This window comes from Melitaea cinxia, chromosome 7 (assembly GCF_905220565.1).
Source record: "Melitaea cinxia chromosome 7, ilMelCinx1.1, whole genome shotgun sequence".
Lineage (NCBI taxonomy): Eukaryota > Metazoa > Arthropoda > Insecta > Lepidoptera > Nymphalidae > Melitaea > Melitaea cinxia.
Window position 1 is genome coordinate 8737807 of NC_059400.1, and position 14480 is coordinate 8752286.

Sequence of the window (14480 nt, forward strand, 5' to 3'; positions counted from 1 at the left end):
TACAAAATAGCAGATCAACAACAAAATATTCGATCAATACTTGAGCTAATTAAGAAGACGGGTTTTACTTATCCTTGAAGAAATAATTGGCAGCTAACATTATAAAGCGAGTAATTGTGCATATCTACTGAAACGACGATTAATTAATCCTCTTCGTTTTACTTTAATTAGAGAGCAACACCAATTTCTCCGTGTAATTACAAAAGTTTTATAAACGTCTTCCGTGTTTATAAAATTTAAAAATTAAAATTGCAAGCAATGGAAAATATATTAAATCCTTGGATTTAAAAAAAAAGTTCTATAACACCAAAAACAAAAAATACATTTTTATATTTTTAACATTATTAATATAATTTTAAAATTCAATATTTTTCTTTTTATCATTGTGAAAAGTTTGACATACGGATGGAATATATTTTAAATTATTACGATAACTATTTTATTATTAAGTACCTGGGTGACCGAGCTTAGCTCGGTATTTTTAGTAAATTGCTATTTATAAAATATGAATAGTATTTTTTTTTTTTACCGACAATAATAATAAATATAAACTAATATAAAAAATCAAATATAAGAAAGTAATAAAGATAAAATATGAATTAATAATAATAAATAAGAACTGGCTATTTATATAAAAAATAACGAGTGCAATTAGAAAAAAAAAGAAAATATAATAATCGATATGGAAATTTTAAGATTTGAACCATGGTTTTGTCGGTCGATCGCGACCGGACGATTTCTCATCTGAGCTATTACAACTTTATTGACACACACAAGTGTGAAATTTACCTTCGTATTGTAATTATAATTAGTTCCTTTATAAAACAAGTAATAGTATGAATAAACGTTGCGCTGTCTCAAAGGATTGGACTAGTAACCAAAATTTTTAAATCTTTGTAAACGGGAAAAGAAACTCAATGCTTGTAAAATAGACCGATAGACCGATAGATAATAGACAACAGCTGTGATAGATTGCGTCTTGTAATAAATAAATCGATTTGAACTAGTTTAATACTAAATCTTCTATGACAGCAGACAATTGAATACGAGTATAACTCAATTTCAAAACAGTTCACGTAGTTGTAACTGTATTAACAATTGTAATATATCATTGACATAATAGTAATGAAGTGTACAAATTTTTTTTTTTGTTTCTTTTTGTCAAGAAGAGGCTTGGCACAAAATAATAATAATAATAATGTGGGATGAAGTTCGCTGTGTTGGTAAGTTTATAATAAAACAACGTAAAAAGTGCCGGAAAAACCACCTTACTTTAGTCAGGTTCTTATTTTTTTATAGAAAGAACTAGCTGACTCGGCAAACGTAGTCTTGCCGCTAATGCTATTTAAAAATAGGGGTTGGTGCTAGAAGGGTGAAAGTTTAGGGTTGTATGTATTTTTAAACGCCAAAACATAATGAAATAAAAAATAAATAACTTATCTAAAAATTAAAAAAAAATTGGGGTGGACTACCCTTAACATTTAGGGGGATGAAAAATAGATGATGTTCGATTCTCAGACCTACCCAATATGCACACAAAATTTCATGAGAATCAGCCAAGCCGTTTCGGAGGAGTTTAACTACAAACACCGCGACACGAGAATTTTTAACCGACTTCCAAAAAAGGAGGAGGTTCTCAATTCGACTGTATTTTTTTTTATGTATGTTACATCAGAACTTTTGAGCGTGTGGACCGATTTCGACAATTTTTTTTAATCGAAAGGTGGTGTGTGTCAATTGGTCCCATTTAAGTTTATTTGAGATCCAACAACTACTTATCGAGCTATATCTAATAATTCGTTTTTACTTGACGCTTTTTTCGTCGACCTACGTTGTATTATACCGCATAATTTTCTACTGGATGTACCGATTTTGATAATTCTTTTTTTGTTGGAAAGGAAATATTCCTAGTTTAGTTCCATGATAAGGAAACCAGGATCTGATGATGGGATCCTAGAGAAATCGAGGGAAACTCTTGAAAATCCGCAATAACTTTTTACTGGGTGTACCGATTTTGATAATTCTTTTTTTGTTGGAAAGAAAATATCCCTAGTTTAGTACCGTGATAAGGAAACCAGGATCTGGTGATGGTATCCTAGAGAAATTGAGGGAAACTCTTGAAAATCTGCAATAACTTTTTACCGGGTGTACCGATTTTAATAATTTTTAATTTAATCGAAAGCTGATGTTTGTCATGTGGTCGCATATAAATGTTATTGAGATCTGATAACTACGATCGAACTAGTTCTAATATATAAAATAATTATAATATTTAAATGAACAACCGCCCGAATAAGGACATTCGTCTTAATCACCAAACGGATTTCAGTTCGAATTAGTGTATTTTCAAAACTTTCTTTTGTTTCGGGCCGGTTTATCCAACTTTGTTTTCCTGCATCGCCAAACATGAAACGAACAGTTGCAATTTTAACTAAAACGACTAAGTCAAATTGAGACAATTTGAAAGTGTTCTGTGAAAACTCAGTTATTTTATCCCCTGAGTCTTACAACATTCCATATCATAAGAACAATGTAAAATTTAACCATATTATAAATACATTAAAACGGCTTATAGTGATGAAATGCGTAGCAACAACGCATTGGCGCAACGGTCACAGCACTGGTTTGTGGCTATTGTGCTGGTGGACATGACAAACATTTGTATTGACCATACAGATGTTTGCCGTGGTCTGGGGGTTTGTGCTGTCCTTGTCTACCCACCGTGCCTCGGAGAGCACGTTAAGCCGTCGATCTCGGTTGTTATCATTTACACCTGATAGCGATCTGTTATATCCCATTTTATAACGTCGTAAAAGCTTCATAAGCATTTATATTATACACAGTATTTTTCCTTTACTAACAGATCGTTACTCATAGTAGAGAATATATCAACCAACCGCATTAGAGCAGCGTGGTAGATTAAGCTTTGATCCTTCTACTACATGGGGAAAGAGGCATATGCCAAGCAGTTGGATATTACAGGCTGAAGGGCAATATAGTGATGAAATGACCAGAACTTGAATAGGATATTATATCACAGTCACCGTGTAAAGGCATTTTCATTAAAATAATTATCTTTGATACTCTATAGTAGTTATTATACACACCTGTAATTCATGTTTTAGTGAAAAAATAATAAAATTTTGTATTTGTTATAGGTTTGCGACGTCCAAGTATTTGAATTTTTTAATGCAAAATGTTCTTAAAATAATGGTTATTGAATATGGGTATGTTTATTCGATCAAAGATTATAAGATGTGGTATTTATACCCTTTTTATAATCGTCCACATTCCGATACTGCAAGGAGAAGAACATTCACAGTGTCCGAGCCTAGCAGAGAATCCTATTTGTCCATGTTATAAATTTAAGGAAGGTATGTTTCAAATATTGTTATTATTAAGCTTTATAGTTAACCATAATTATTCCAAAATTAATTTGTTGTTTCAGGTTTATTTTTGGAGTGTCCCAGTGCTACCCCTACAGTTGTTAAAAATGTATTGTCAAAGATAAAAGGAACTATTAATTCATTATCGTTATATGATTTGGAACGTTCAACGACGGAATTGAGTGCGGATTTTTTTCCCACTAATGTTAAAATAAACCACTTACAAATCACCCAGTCTGGTATAAATAAGATAAACTCAGATGCTTTCATATCAATACGCGATTCTTTGGGATCTTTGAGCATAATTGCCAGTAAATTAAACGAAATTCCAAATGAATCATTCTTTGAACTATTTAATGTTGAAGCGTTTGACTTTCAACTTAATGATATCAATCATATTCCAGCAAACGCCTTTAAAGACCTCAAATTAAAAAAGGTAAATTTGAGAGGAAATAAAATTGCTAATTTATCAGATTATGCATTCCAAAACTTAGATGATACGTTAAACGAGCTGGATATGACTGAAAATTATCTGGAAATATTTCCATTAAGATCACTTGGAAATTTAAACAAATTAACAAATTTAAGATTAGCCTGGAATAAAATTAATGCGATTCCAGAAAATATAAATGTTACTATACCAAATTTATTAAATTTAGACTTAAGTTCAAACTTATTTACCAAAATAGGAAAAAACTGGTTTAAAAGCATGCCTAATATAAAAATGTTAATTTTTTTTAGTAATGAAATTCAGTATATTGACGAGGAAGGGTTTTATTTTCTAAAAAATTTAGAAATATTAGATTTGAGTAGAAATAAAATTGTAAATATAAGAAAAAGTACATTTAGTAAAAATGTGAATATACGTTCAATAGACTTAAGTCATAATCATCTACACTATATAAATGGTGTATTTAGTAATCTAAAACATCTTTCAGAGATATTTTTATCTGAAAATAATATTCTAGAAATACCCAATGATGCATTTAACAATACAACGGGACTAAAAGTTCTTAATATAGAACATAATGCGATACAATTTTTAAGTCCGAGCTGTTTTGACTCATTGAATAATCTAACACAACTTCATATGGGAACAAATTTTTTAAAAACATTACCAAGACATATATTTAGTTTCAATCGCAATCTTGAAATAATAAGTTTAGATAATAATAAAATACAAGAACTAAGTGACTCAGTATTCGAAAATTTAGACTTTTTACGTGAAATTAGATTGCAAAATAATAAATTAACTCATATTAAAAGAAACGTATTTACCCCACTGCCAGAACTCTTAGAGCTACACTTGCAAAACAATGTAATTAAAAATATAGATTCTCATGCCTTCATTACCTTACGAAAACTACAGCATATTAATTTGCAGGGGAACAATTTGACTACGATAGGTGATGTATTTCCTAATCGTAATTCTTCACTAGTATCGATACAATTGAGTGCTAATTATTTATCCTTGTTAAAGAATAGCTCTCTTAGGAGTCAAATGAACGTACAGATCATGTGGCTTACTCAAAATAATTTGAAAGTTTTAACATCTAATTTATTTTGTGATTTAGTTAATATACAAAGATTGTATTTAAAAAATAATAGTATCACCCATATTGAAAATAAAACCTTTATGTATTTGAAAAAAATTAAATACTTAGATATAAGTAATAACAAAATTACTAACATTACTAATGAGACATTTTATAAACTTGTAACGTTGGAAGAACTGTTGCTAAAGAACAATGACATAAAAAGCGTGTCTGTGGATGCTTTTAAGTATTTAACGAAATTAAAGATACTAGATTTGTCTGAGAACAAGATTGTTTTGCTCAATTTTAATATTTCGACTTTACCTATCAAACTAATTCGTCTTAATCTTAATTTAATATCTAATATTGATGAAAAATCGTTAAAAGAACTACCAAATCTAAATGAAGTAGAAATAAAAAATAATATACTAACATGGGAAGACATTCTTTGTATTCAGTTACCAGGACTAAAATCACTAGTTATCTCTAATAATAATTTTACAAACTTAGAAAATGAAACTTTTTCTCATCTACTTTCACTACAATCATTAACTTTAGAAATGTCAAACATATCTCAGTTACCTTCTGCAGTGTTTTTTAAAAATCAGAATTTACTTAGAGTTAATTTGGCATATAATAATTTAAAGGATTTAAACAAAGACGTATTTGCCTATACGACAATATTACAGGAGTTGAATTTGAGAGGTAATCGCTTTACCGACTTCCCGCATGTAGCATTATTCAATATTACTTCACTTGAAGTCTTAGATTTATGTCACAACGAATTACAAAGCATTGATTTTTTTAAGTTAGTAGGTCTCCACAATTTACGTACTTTAAGTGTATGTAATAATCGTATTTCCATTTTAAGTGGTTTTAAATCTCCTTTACTTAAAAGCTTAATATCAATAAACTTAAGTCACAATATGATAACAGTTCTTCCACCGAATTTTCTACAGCATTCGATAGGTTTGAAAGAAATCGATTTATCGCACAATTTTTTTAAGCACATTCCTAGTAACAGTATGCCAGACTCAACTTTTCCCAGCGTGACGATTTTAAATATGTCTTCAAATTCTATAGAACAGTTATTACAAACATATCCTATTAAACAATTTCCACTTTTAGAAGAACTAATAGTAACAAAAACTAATATTACCATTATAACTAGTAAAGATTTTGAAAACTTTAATTCCTTAAAGAAATTAGTATTAGCGGAAAATTTTATAACGAGGCTGTCACCCAGTGCATTTTTAAATCTTCATAATTTGGAAACATTGGATATAAGTAGAAATAAGTTAGAAAATATTCCCAGAGAACGCCTGCAAGGATTATATTCAGCTAGACAAATAAATATTTCTCGGAACACAATTCGGGAGCTGGAAGAGTTTGCTTCAGACTTACAAAATTTACAAATTTTGGACCTATCTTTTAATCATATCACAAAAATAACCAAAGATGTTTTCCAAAATCTACCAAGTCTCAGCGAAATTTACTTAAGTGACAATTGGCTATCCACAATAGCATCGGATATATTTTCTAAATCAAGAAAAATTTCCTTCATTGACTTAAGTAGAAATTACTTCGAAAAAATACCATTGAAACTACTCAATGCTTTGGAAACACAAATTAAAACAATTTCTTTTGATGGTAAGCAACATTTTTAGCTTTTTTTTTAGCTACACGTATCCCATACAGACAAAAGATATATATATTTATACAAATGTGCCAAATGTTTTATTGAAACAGAACTAGTAGGAAAGTAAAGTGGATTTTTTTAAGAAAAATAAAATACGAGTCGTTTTATTATACTAAACATTAGTGGTTCATAATATGTTTACTACAAACCATCAAATTCAGAACCAAAACAAACATATATATTTTTTTACTAAATTGTTTTGCATAATTTACTAAAACCATTATACATTTTTAGATAATCCAATGACATGTAATTGCGAATCACAAGATCTTTGGGTATGGATGAAGGATCATTATAAAATTGTTTTACAAAGGAATACGCAATTACGTTGTGAATACCCAGAAAATATTCGTGGGTACAGATTTTTAGACCTTGCGCCTGAGAAACTATGTGACGTGCCTGTCGTAATCCGAATCGCCATTCAAGACATCCAGACCTATTCGGTTGTAGTTTCTTGGCAAAGTCGCAATCAAAGCGGCTTAAATGGATATCAAGTAGCATACTTCAGGGAACAAATGCCAACAATTGTAAGTCAAAGCATATAATAAGCATTTTGAGTTTAAGTTATTTTAATTAAAGTCAGTGTTAAAGCCATCATATATCATATCATATAATCATAATATAAAATTATAAAATGTATATAATTTTTTTTTATTATCATATCAAAAATCGACCGTTCCAGCGGGATCGAACCTGCATCTCCGACTGACCGTCTCGGTGCTCTAGCCAATTAAGCTATGGAACGATGTATCCGCTAGATCGAAATTCTTGATATGATGATTTTATATTCGGTCTAAGCGACCGTGGCGCCGTCTATAGTGAATTTTTTACAGAAACCTGTAACTATTCAAAGTTTCATATTACAATGAAAATCTTTGACAGGAGACGACACCATGCTGTTTTTTATTTGTACGACTTTGTTTTTGTGTTACCCACACAGGAAATTCTAAACATTTTTTAATATCATATCAAAAATCGACCGTTCCTGCGGGGATCAAACCTGCATCTCCAACTGATCGTGTCGGTGCTCTAGCCAATTAAGCTATATAACGATGTATCCGTAGGGACTCATAGTGGAGCAGCGTGGTGAATTAAGCTACAATCCTTCTTCTGTATGGAGAAACTTCTTTCTCCTATGCCCAGCAGTGAGATGTTACAGGATGAATAGTATCGTAATCGTATTAGTTTATGGTCGTAACATTTTGTATTTTAAAAAAGATTGAATACAAACAATATTATCGTCGAGATGTCATCTCTAATTAAAACATATGAAAAATTTATTTAAAGTAGGTAGACTAAACATTACACCAAATATTTGAATACAAGGGCTTTGCATCACTTCAATGGACCATAAAAAAATATTTATGACCTACGCTCGAGGTTATTGTGTTTGTACTGTGAATCCATTTAAATCGTCTACCAACAATGCTTTATATGACCTACAAACCTTCCTAAAGATTTAAACGTATATGCGACTAAAAATACGTTTTCTTGCTTGTCACAGATAAGAGGAAAAATTTTGAATTCGACTGCCAGAACGACGAGATTAAATCATCTGACACCGGGAGCTCGATATGTAATCTGTGTAATCGCTATTGGGGATTTCGGAAACACCGCAAGATCACAGACGCCTAATGCAAGGATAGCAAATCCAACATCGATAGGTAATTCAGGGATTAGTGTATATGGAGATGAACAAATTTTTAATAATATACGACCTTCAATGAATGATTCTTACATAAGTAAATGCACAAGGGTAAGCACAATCGAAATATTTAGTGCTGCACTGGACAGTCCATTTTCTAATACTTATAAGGGTATTGCTGAAATGTTACAAAGAAGACTTAGTTTGGTTGTGGGTTGTTGCATAGGTATTTTAGTTTTTATTGTATTAGTATCAGCATTAGGATATATGAAGACAAAGAAACGACCAGTAATACCCAAAGATGTCGTTCAACAAACACCTCAATATATATCTTATGACAATTTCACTGCAACGAATGTAGAGGTTCAGTCAACTGATATAGATATAAATACTATTTCTAACAAAACATCTACACAATTTAAACCATGTGAGTAGAAAAATTAGGATAAGATGTGTAATATATTTTTGTTCAATTTGAAAAATTATTATTCGGAACAAAAGATCGATCGATTTCTGACACTAGGCATGGCTATTTGTTCGCCGTAAATGTTTACACTTTTATCTTTCGTAGAAAAACTTTTCAGTCTGACCTTCACAGAGTTGTAAAAAATTGGAAAAAAATCAACATAATATAATGAAATAATAATTTCTAAAATAATTAACTACGATACACACACAAATAATACCACGTAAGTAGACGAAAAATTACATTTTTTTTTACCTACAATTGGAACGTTTAGAATTATTTGACAAAAATGTAGGAAATGTAGAAAAAAATTGACCAAACAAACCATTATAATTTATTGTATTATATTAAATTTTACCTTTATTGATGATGTTGAACATACTTGTCCAGTAGATCAAATTTATTTAAAATTCCATAATCGGAATTATTAAAGTTTAAATATATATTTAATTTTAGTGTAAATTGGAAGCATTAATGTAGTTATAATGTAATTTATATTTATTTTAACGTTATAATGAAAATTTTGTAAAATTGCTTACAATTTATAGCAATAGTATAATTTTAAGGCGTAAAACGCATCATATTTTATATTTCAGTATTTAAAGGTACCAATCGTAAACTATTTTTAATTCTAGTTTATATATATAGATAATGTATATAAAATGCGCCAAATTAGTAATGAAATGTAAGAATGCCATTATAAGCTCTAAAATATAACTATACAAATAAAACGATTTAATATTAATCAGTCGAATATCTGTTGCGATTTTGAATAATAAAACTAAGATAAAAGTTAGTGTAAACAAAGATATCATACTTTAGTGTAATAAGAATGTAATAAAAATCATAATTAGAATAGCAAACCGTTTTAAAAAAAGGCTATCTGTTTAAAATAATAATTGTAGTGTTGATAATAAAACTATTTAAAACAAAAATCTGTGTTTATCATTATAACTTAGTTACAAAGATAAGGGAAATGCATAATAGTAATAATTAAATATTATAACGTTCACGATTCGAAATACATAATTGTAAAGATACATTGTTTTACGCCAATTTCTTTTGTGCATCTTCAGCTTCCCGTTGCTATTAAGCGAATGAAATGAATTATTTAATTCTTGAAGTCGCACATGCTCATTTCTCAGGTTGCACTTTCTTTAGTATAGAAAAATAAACTATCTGTCCTTTAAATATCTGTGAATTAAAAAAAAATGCATCGTGGTATTTAAATAATTAATTCAATATCATTATTAAATGATAAAATTATTTATATTCACTCGATCAAATATTAAAAGATGTCTTTAGCTTGCTATTGTTACTTTTAAAAGGGGAATTTTTAATTGCACCTCTATTTAAAATTCAAGCAAACTAAATTATCAGATAAATAACTGCGTTACAAATTAACTCAAGTAGTATACCTAAACGTATATGCTTAAAACACATTTAAAATAAATCAAAATCAGATGATCTTTTTATCTAATTTACAACGATAATCTAGCTGAAAGCACAGATATACAGAGTTTAAGATAAAATTATTCACCGTATAGCAAAAATACTTATCTGCACACTGAATTAACCATCTTACAACAGAATTTCCAAAATCATTTTCTAAAACTTTAAGTTAGGTTAGATTATGTTCCCAGGCGAAGTTGCCGGATCTCCTAGTGGGCGCGTCCCCTAGGTGGCGGATGAGGGAATGCCACTCGCCTGTTTCCAGTGAGTGGTAGTGGTCTTAGGTCCTGGACCTCCTTGGACCAAAAACTAGCGGACGGACGGGGCGGGTAGTTCGGTCGCCCGCCCTGTGGCGCGAAAGCGCGGTGTGGCACGAGAGCGGTGTGGCGCGAAAGCGCGGTGTGGCGCGAGAGCGGTGTGGCGCAAAAGTGCGGTGTGCCGGCCGGGTTGCGCTGGCTCCCTGGAGCTTTGCTCAGTTGCTGGTGCAATTCGGCAGACCTGATGTGTGAGGGCCGGGCTGTTCTGGCTCCCTCGAGGTTTTAGCTCGTTTGCTCGGTGTAGTCCGGTGGACCCGTGGGGTAGTTGCCGGGTCGCACTGGGCTCCCTGGAATTTGATCGGTTACTCGGTGCGATCCGGATATGGAGGTTGGGCCTGCCTAGCTTAGAGGGGGACGCTCGTGGACATGTGTCCCCATTCTGCAGACGGGAGACTGGTCCGGTTGAGGGTGGCCGGCTGGGGCTGGGGGGACCTTTGGCTGGCTTGAGACCCCACACGTCGTCGGGAGCGGTGCTCTTGTGGATGCCGCCCCTCTCTGGGTGCCGGGCCCCTGATTTTTTTATTCGGGACGGCTGCCGGGGCGAGGTAGTGCATGCTAGCGCGACTCCATCTCGCCCCACTTAGGCGGAGGTCTGCTCACACGTGGATTGTTTTTATTCAGTAAAAGTCTGATTCCCATCCGATGCCCATTCGCCGAATGGTGTCCATGAGGATTTTCCCCGCGTTAAAAAAAAGGGTTAGGTTATATATGGGTATATTTTAATACAAAAAGATTTTTTTTATATTGTAATAACAAAGATTGATTTGTTAAAAAAAACTGAGTTACCTTACTGTTTTGTAATTTGTTAAAAAAAAAACTGTGTTACCTTACTGTTTAATAGGTGATGGAAGTAAAAAAAAAAACTAGATTTAAATATTTTGTTGCACACACAGAATTATCAGTTTTACTTTTAGTTAACAGATAGTCATTCAGTAAAACAGTTTAGCTTTATAGATCAAACAGTATATTAGATTTGGTTTATTTGATGAACAAATTTAGTGTGCAATTCAGTATTTTTGGTGGTAATTTCGAATATTTGAATAGAAAAAAATTGGATTTACAGTTTTAGGATTAAATACTACCCCTTTTAAAATATTATAATGTAAGTTATAAACAACTGTATCTATTCTTACAAAGAATACCTTTATAACTGGTATTCGCTGCCTTAAAACTAAACACCCGTGTGCACGTTCTGTAAGAGAATTAAGCCCGTATTAAGTCGTAAAATAGAGTCGAAAGATAGCAAAGTCAATATCAACGCGAATAGAATGTCAAACAAGCCGTCAATGAAAGTGATCTACACGAGGAAGCAGTACACGTTAAAAGGAACGGTTGTTTTCAGTCATTAATATCTATTCGGAAACTCGTCCGACAAACCGCATGTTGTGAAACAGGGTCAAACTGTTACTGGACGATTCTATGGCGTTCCCGCTTCCTTTCTTACGCATCATTGTGAAATAGGAATATCGCTTTGAAGCTCACTGATATATTACGCTTTTTCATCACTGGTACGAAGATGAAACAAATATTTAAACTGTTATATAGAAAAATATATAACAAGTATGTATATTATGTAAAATAATACGCTATGATATAAAAAATTACAATCGAAATCATTTAATGCATACAAAATTTTTCAAATGTTATAGTCATTTAAATGAAAAAGATAAAGGGATTTTTAATCATGAACCATATTTTTTATTATATTTGAAATATTATCCACTGATTAGTTCACTATTCTTTAATATGCATTCCAGTATCGTCCATTTGCGTTAAGAAAATTGTGATCGAATTCACTCAGCGGATTACTAATTTATGAGTAAATTAATGGTCAACCACGAATTTTCGCGTAAATTATTAATCCGTATTCATATTAGCTCTTTAGGCAGGTATTCTATTAGTATTTGCTACGATTTAATTGGTCAAGGGTGGTTGTGCTAAATGACATCCATGAGTCACAATTTTTTAACGCAAATACACTATAATGATACTGGCAATTTGAAATAAATACCTTTTTCATTGTACATAAATTCTAAAAAAGTTTTTTATCCTCGTGATAGGTACAAAGGCTTAATAACCACTCAAAGGCTGTTAATTTGACGCGAAGCTTTTTCGGCCACGTTGTCTACTTGGGGTACTCGGGTTTTAGAATCTTGCTTCAAACTTCGACTTTCATGACACTTTTTTTCTCTTGTTCTAAAGCAAATAAGTATCTCGTACTGCACCTAAATTTATTATAAGTATTCTATTACTACACAAAGGTTTTTAATTGTTAAAGAATAGAATAAGATCTTACTGCGTTATGCTGCTCATGTCTGGATTGGTGGACATAAATTCATGACATAGATCAAGGTTTAGCTCATTCATAGCGTAAATCATTATATAAACGCTTCACACTCAACGGATATAAAAGCAAATAATAACTAAGGATTTTATACTAATCATTAAAAAAAACGAACGAATAAATAAAATATTTGTTTCAACATATTATTTTCTAATATCCACTAGTGACAAATTGTTAAAAAACCCGTTATACTAGAATTCGTCGTTAAATATTTCATTCGAAGTAATAGTTAAAGATATAATGGACAGTTTCTTTTAAAGTTTGTCGTAATCATTAATTAGTTCACTTTTTTCTTGTGTTTTCAAAAGTAATTTAAATTATAAGTGTTGTTTGTACACCAAAGAACAAAGTTTATAAAAAAATAATGTAAAAAAAATAATCTAATAAACCGATATTTCATTTCCCTACCTCGTCACTTTGATAATCGAGTCCTACGCTTCCGTTCATTCGTAATAAAGCAAGAGCCCACGACGGTCAGACCTTCGTAATTTAGTAAAACCTAAAAGTTTGTGTATGTCTTTAATAAAAGTAAAACGATACTAAAGTATGCAGTTTCTTTTATAGGCAGTGGTATGGTCATATTTATAATAAATTTTCAAAAGCAATAATACGATTGTTGTTGTTGTTGTTTTTGTCCCGTCCCAATGGTACAGAGGGCCTTTGTAAGACGTCTCCATCCGCTCCTATCCTGTGGCTCTCGCTCCACGTCCCTCCAACTATACCCCGCTGCCTGCAGCTCGCCGTCGACAGTTCGCTGCCACGTATGCGCCGACCGTTCCCGTCGCCTGCTCGCGCGCGGCCTCCACGCCAACGCGACCCTGGCAATTGTGAGTAAATAAATTTAGGATTCTATTTAAAAAAAAAAAAAAAAAACTTTAATATCTAAAGCATATTATTCCGTACAAGATTAAAATAATGACAAAGATATTTATTGTGGCTCTGTATTTCATGCAGTAAGGTTGTAATGACTAGCGGTTTTTAAAATAGGTACTGTTCCTTGTCAATTCTTTTCTGCAAAAAATATATTTCGAATAGAAGTTCATAGTAGCTCTACATTAACTATAATTAATTTTTAATAGACTTAGGCAATTACACTTTATAAAATGACGGTTCTAAAGAGACATTTTTTTTATATTAACGAATATATTAAATTTAAATAACAAAAAAATATACGCAACAACACTTTGAATAATTGTGTTTGCTCGCAAACGAAAAAAAAAAGACTTCAGGTACACCAACAAGTAATACAACGTAAGTAGACGATAAATTAGTCAAGTAAATTCGCGTTATTAATGTTTACTCAAAAATTACTAATTAAATCTTAATCAAAAATTAACGGGGCTACAAAACAAGAAAAATCGGTATATCTAGTGAAAAGTTATGCGGTATAACATGGTCGATGAAAAATAGTCAAGTAAATAGGAATTATTAGATATAACTCAAAAACTACTCCTTAGATCTCATATAAATTTAAATGGAGCCACATGACAAGCACAACCTTTCGATTAAAAAAAAATCATCAAAATCAGTTCACCCAGTCAAAAGTTGTGAGGTAGGTAACATACATAAAAAAATAAAAATAAAAAATGCAATGGAATTGAGAACTTCGTCCTTTTTTGGAAGTCGGTTAAAAATA

General features: G+C 31.6%; 1 protein-coding gene across 1 annotated transcript; it reads left to right on the forward strand.

Annotated features, from left to right (window-relative positions):
- The first annotated feature begins 3181 nt into the window (after window positions 1-3181).
- LOC123655314 (chaoptin) lies at window positions 3182-9287 on the forward strand. The gene is made up of 4 exons (XM_045591128.1): window positions 3182-3374; window positions 3449-6571; window positions 6855-7147; window positions 8125-9287. The coding sequence occupies exons 1-4, from the start codon at window positions 3224-3226 to the stop codon at window positions 8698-8700; spliced, it is 4143 nt and encodes a 1380-aa protein (XP_045447084.1). The 5' UTR covers window positions 3182-3223; the 3' UTR covers window positions 8701-9287.
- Window positions 9288-14480: the final 5193 nt, after the last annotated feature.

Coding starts and splice junctions, on each gene's coding strand:
- LOC123655314 (XM_045591128.1), top strand. CDS start 3,224: ATGGGTATGTTTATTCGATCAAAGATTATAAGATGTGGTATTTATACC. Junction 6,572..6,854: donor TAAAACAATTTCTTTTGATG/GTAAGCAACATT, acceptor ATACATTTTTAG/ATAATCCAATGACATGTAAT. Junction 7,148..8,124: donor GGGAACAAATGCCAACAATT/GTAAGTCAAAGC, acceptor TGCTTGTCACAG/ATAAGAGGAAAAATTTTGAA.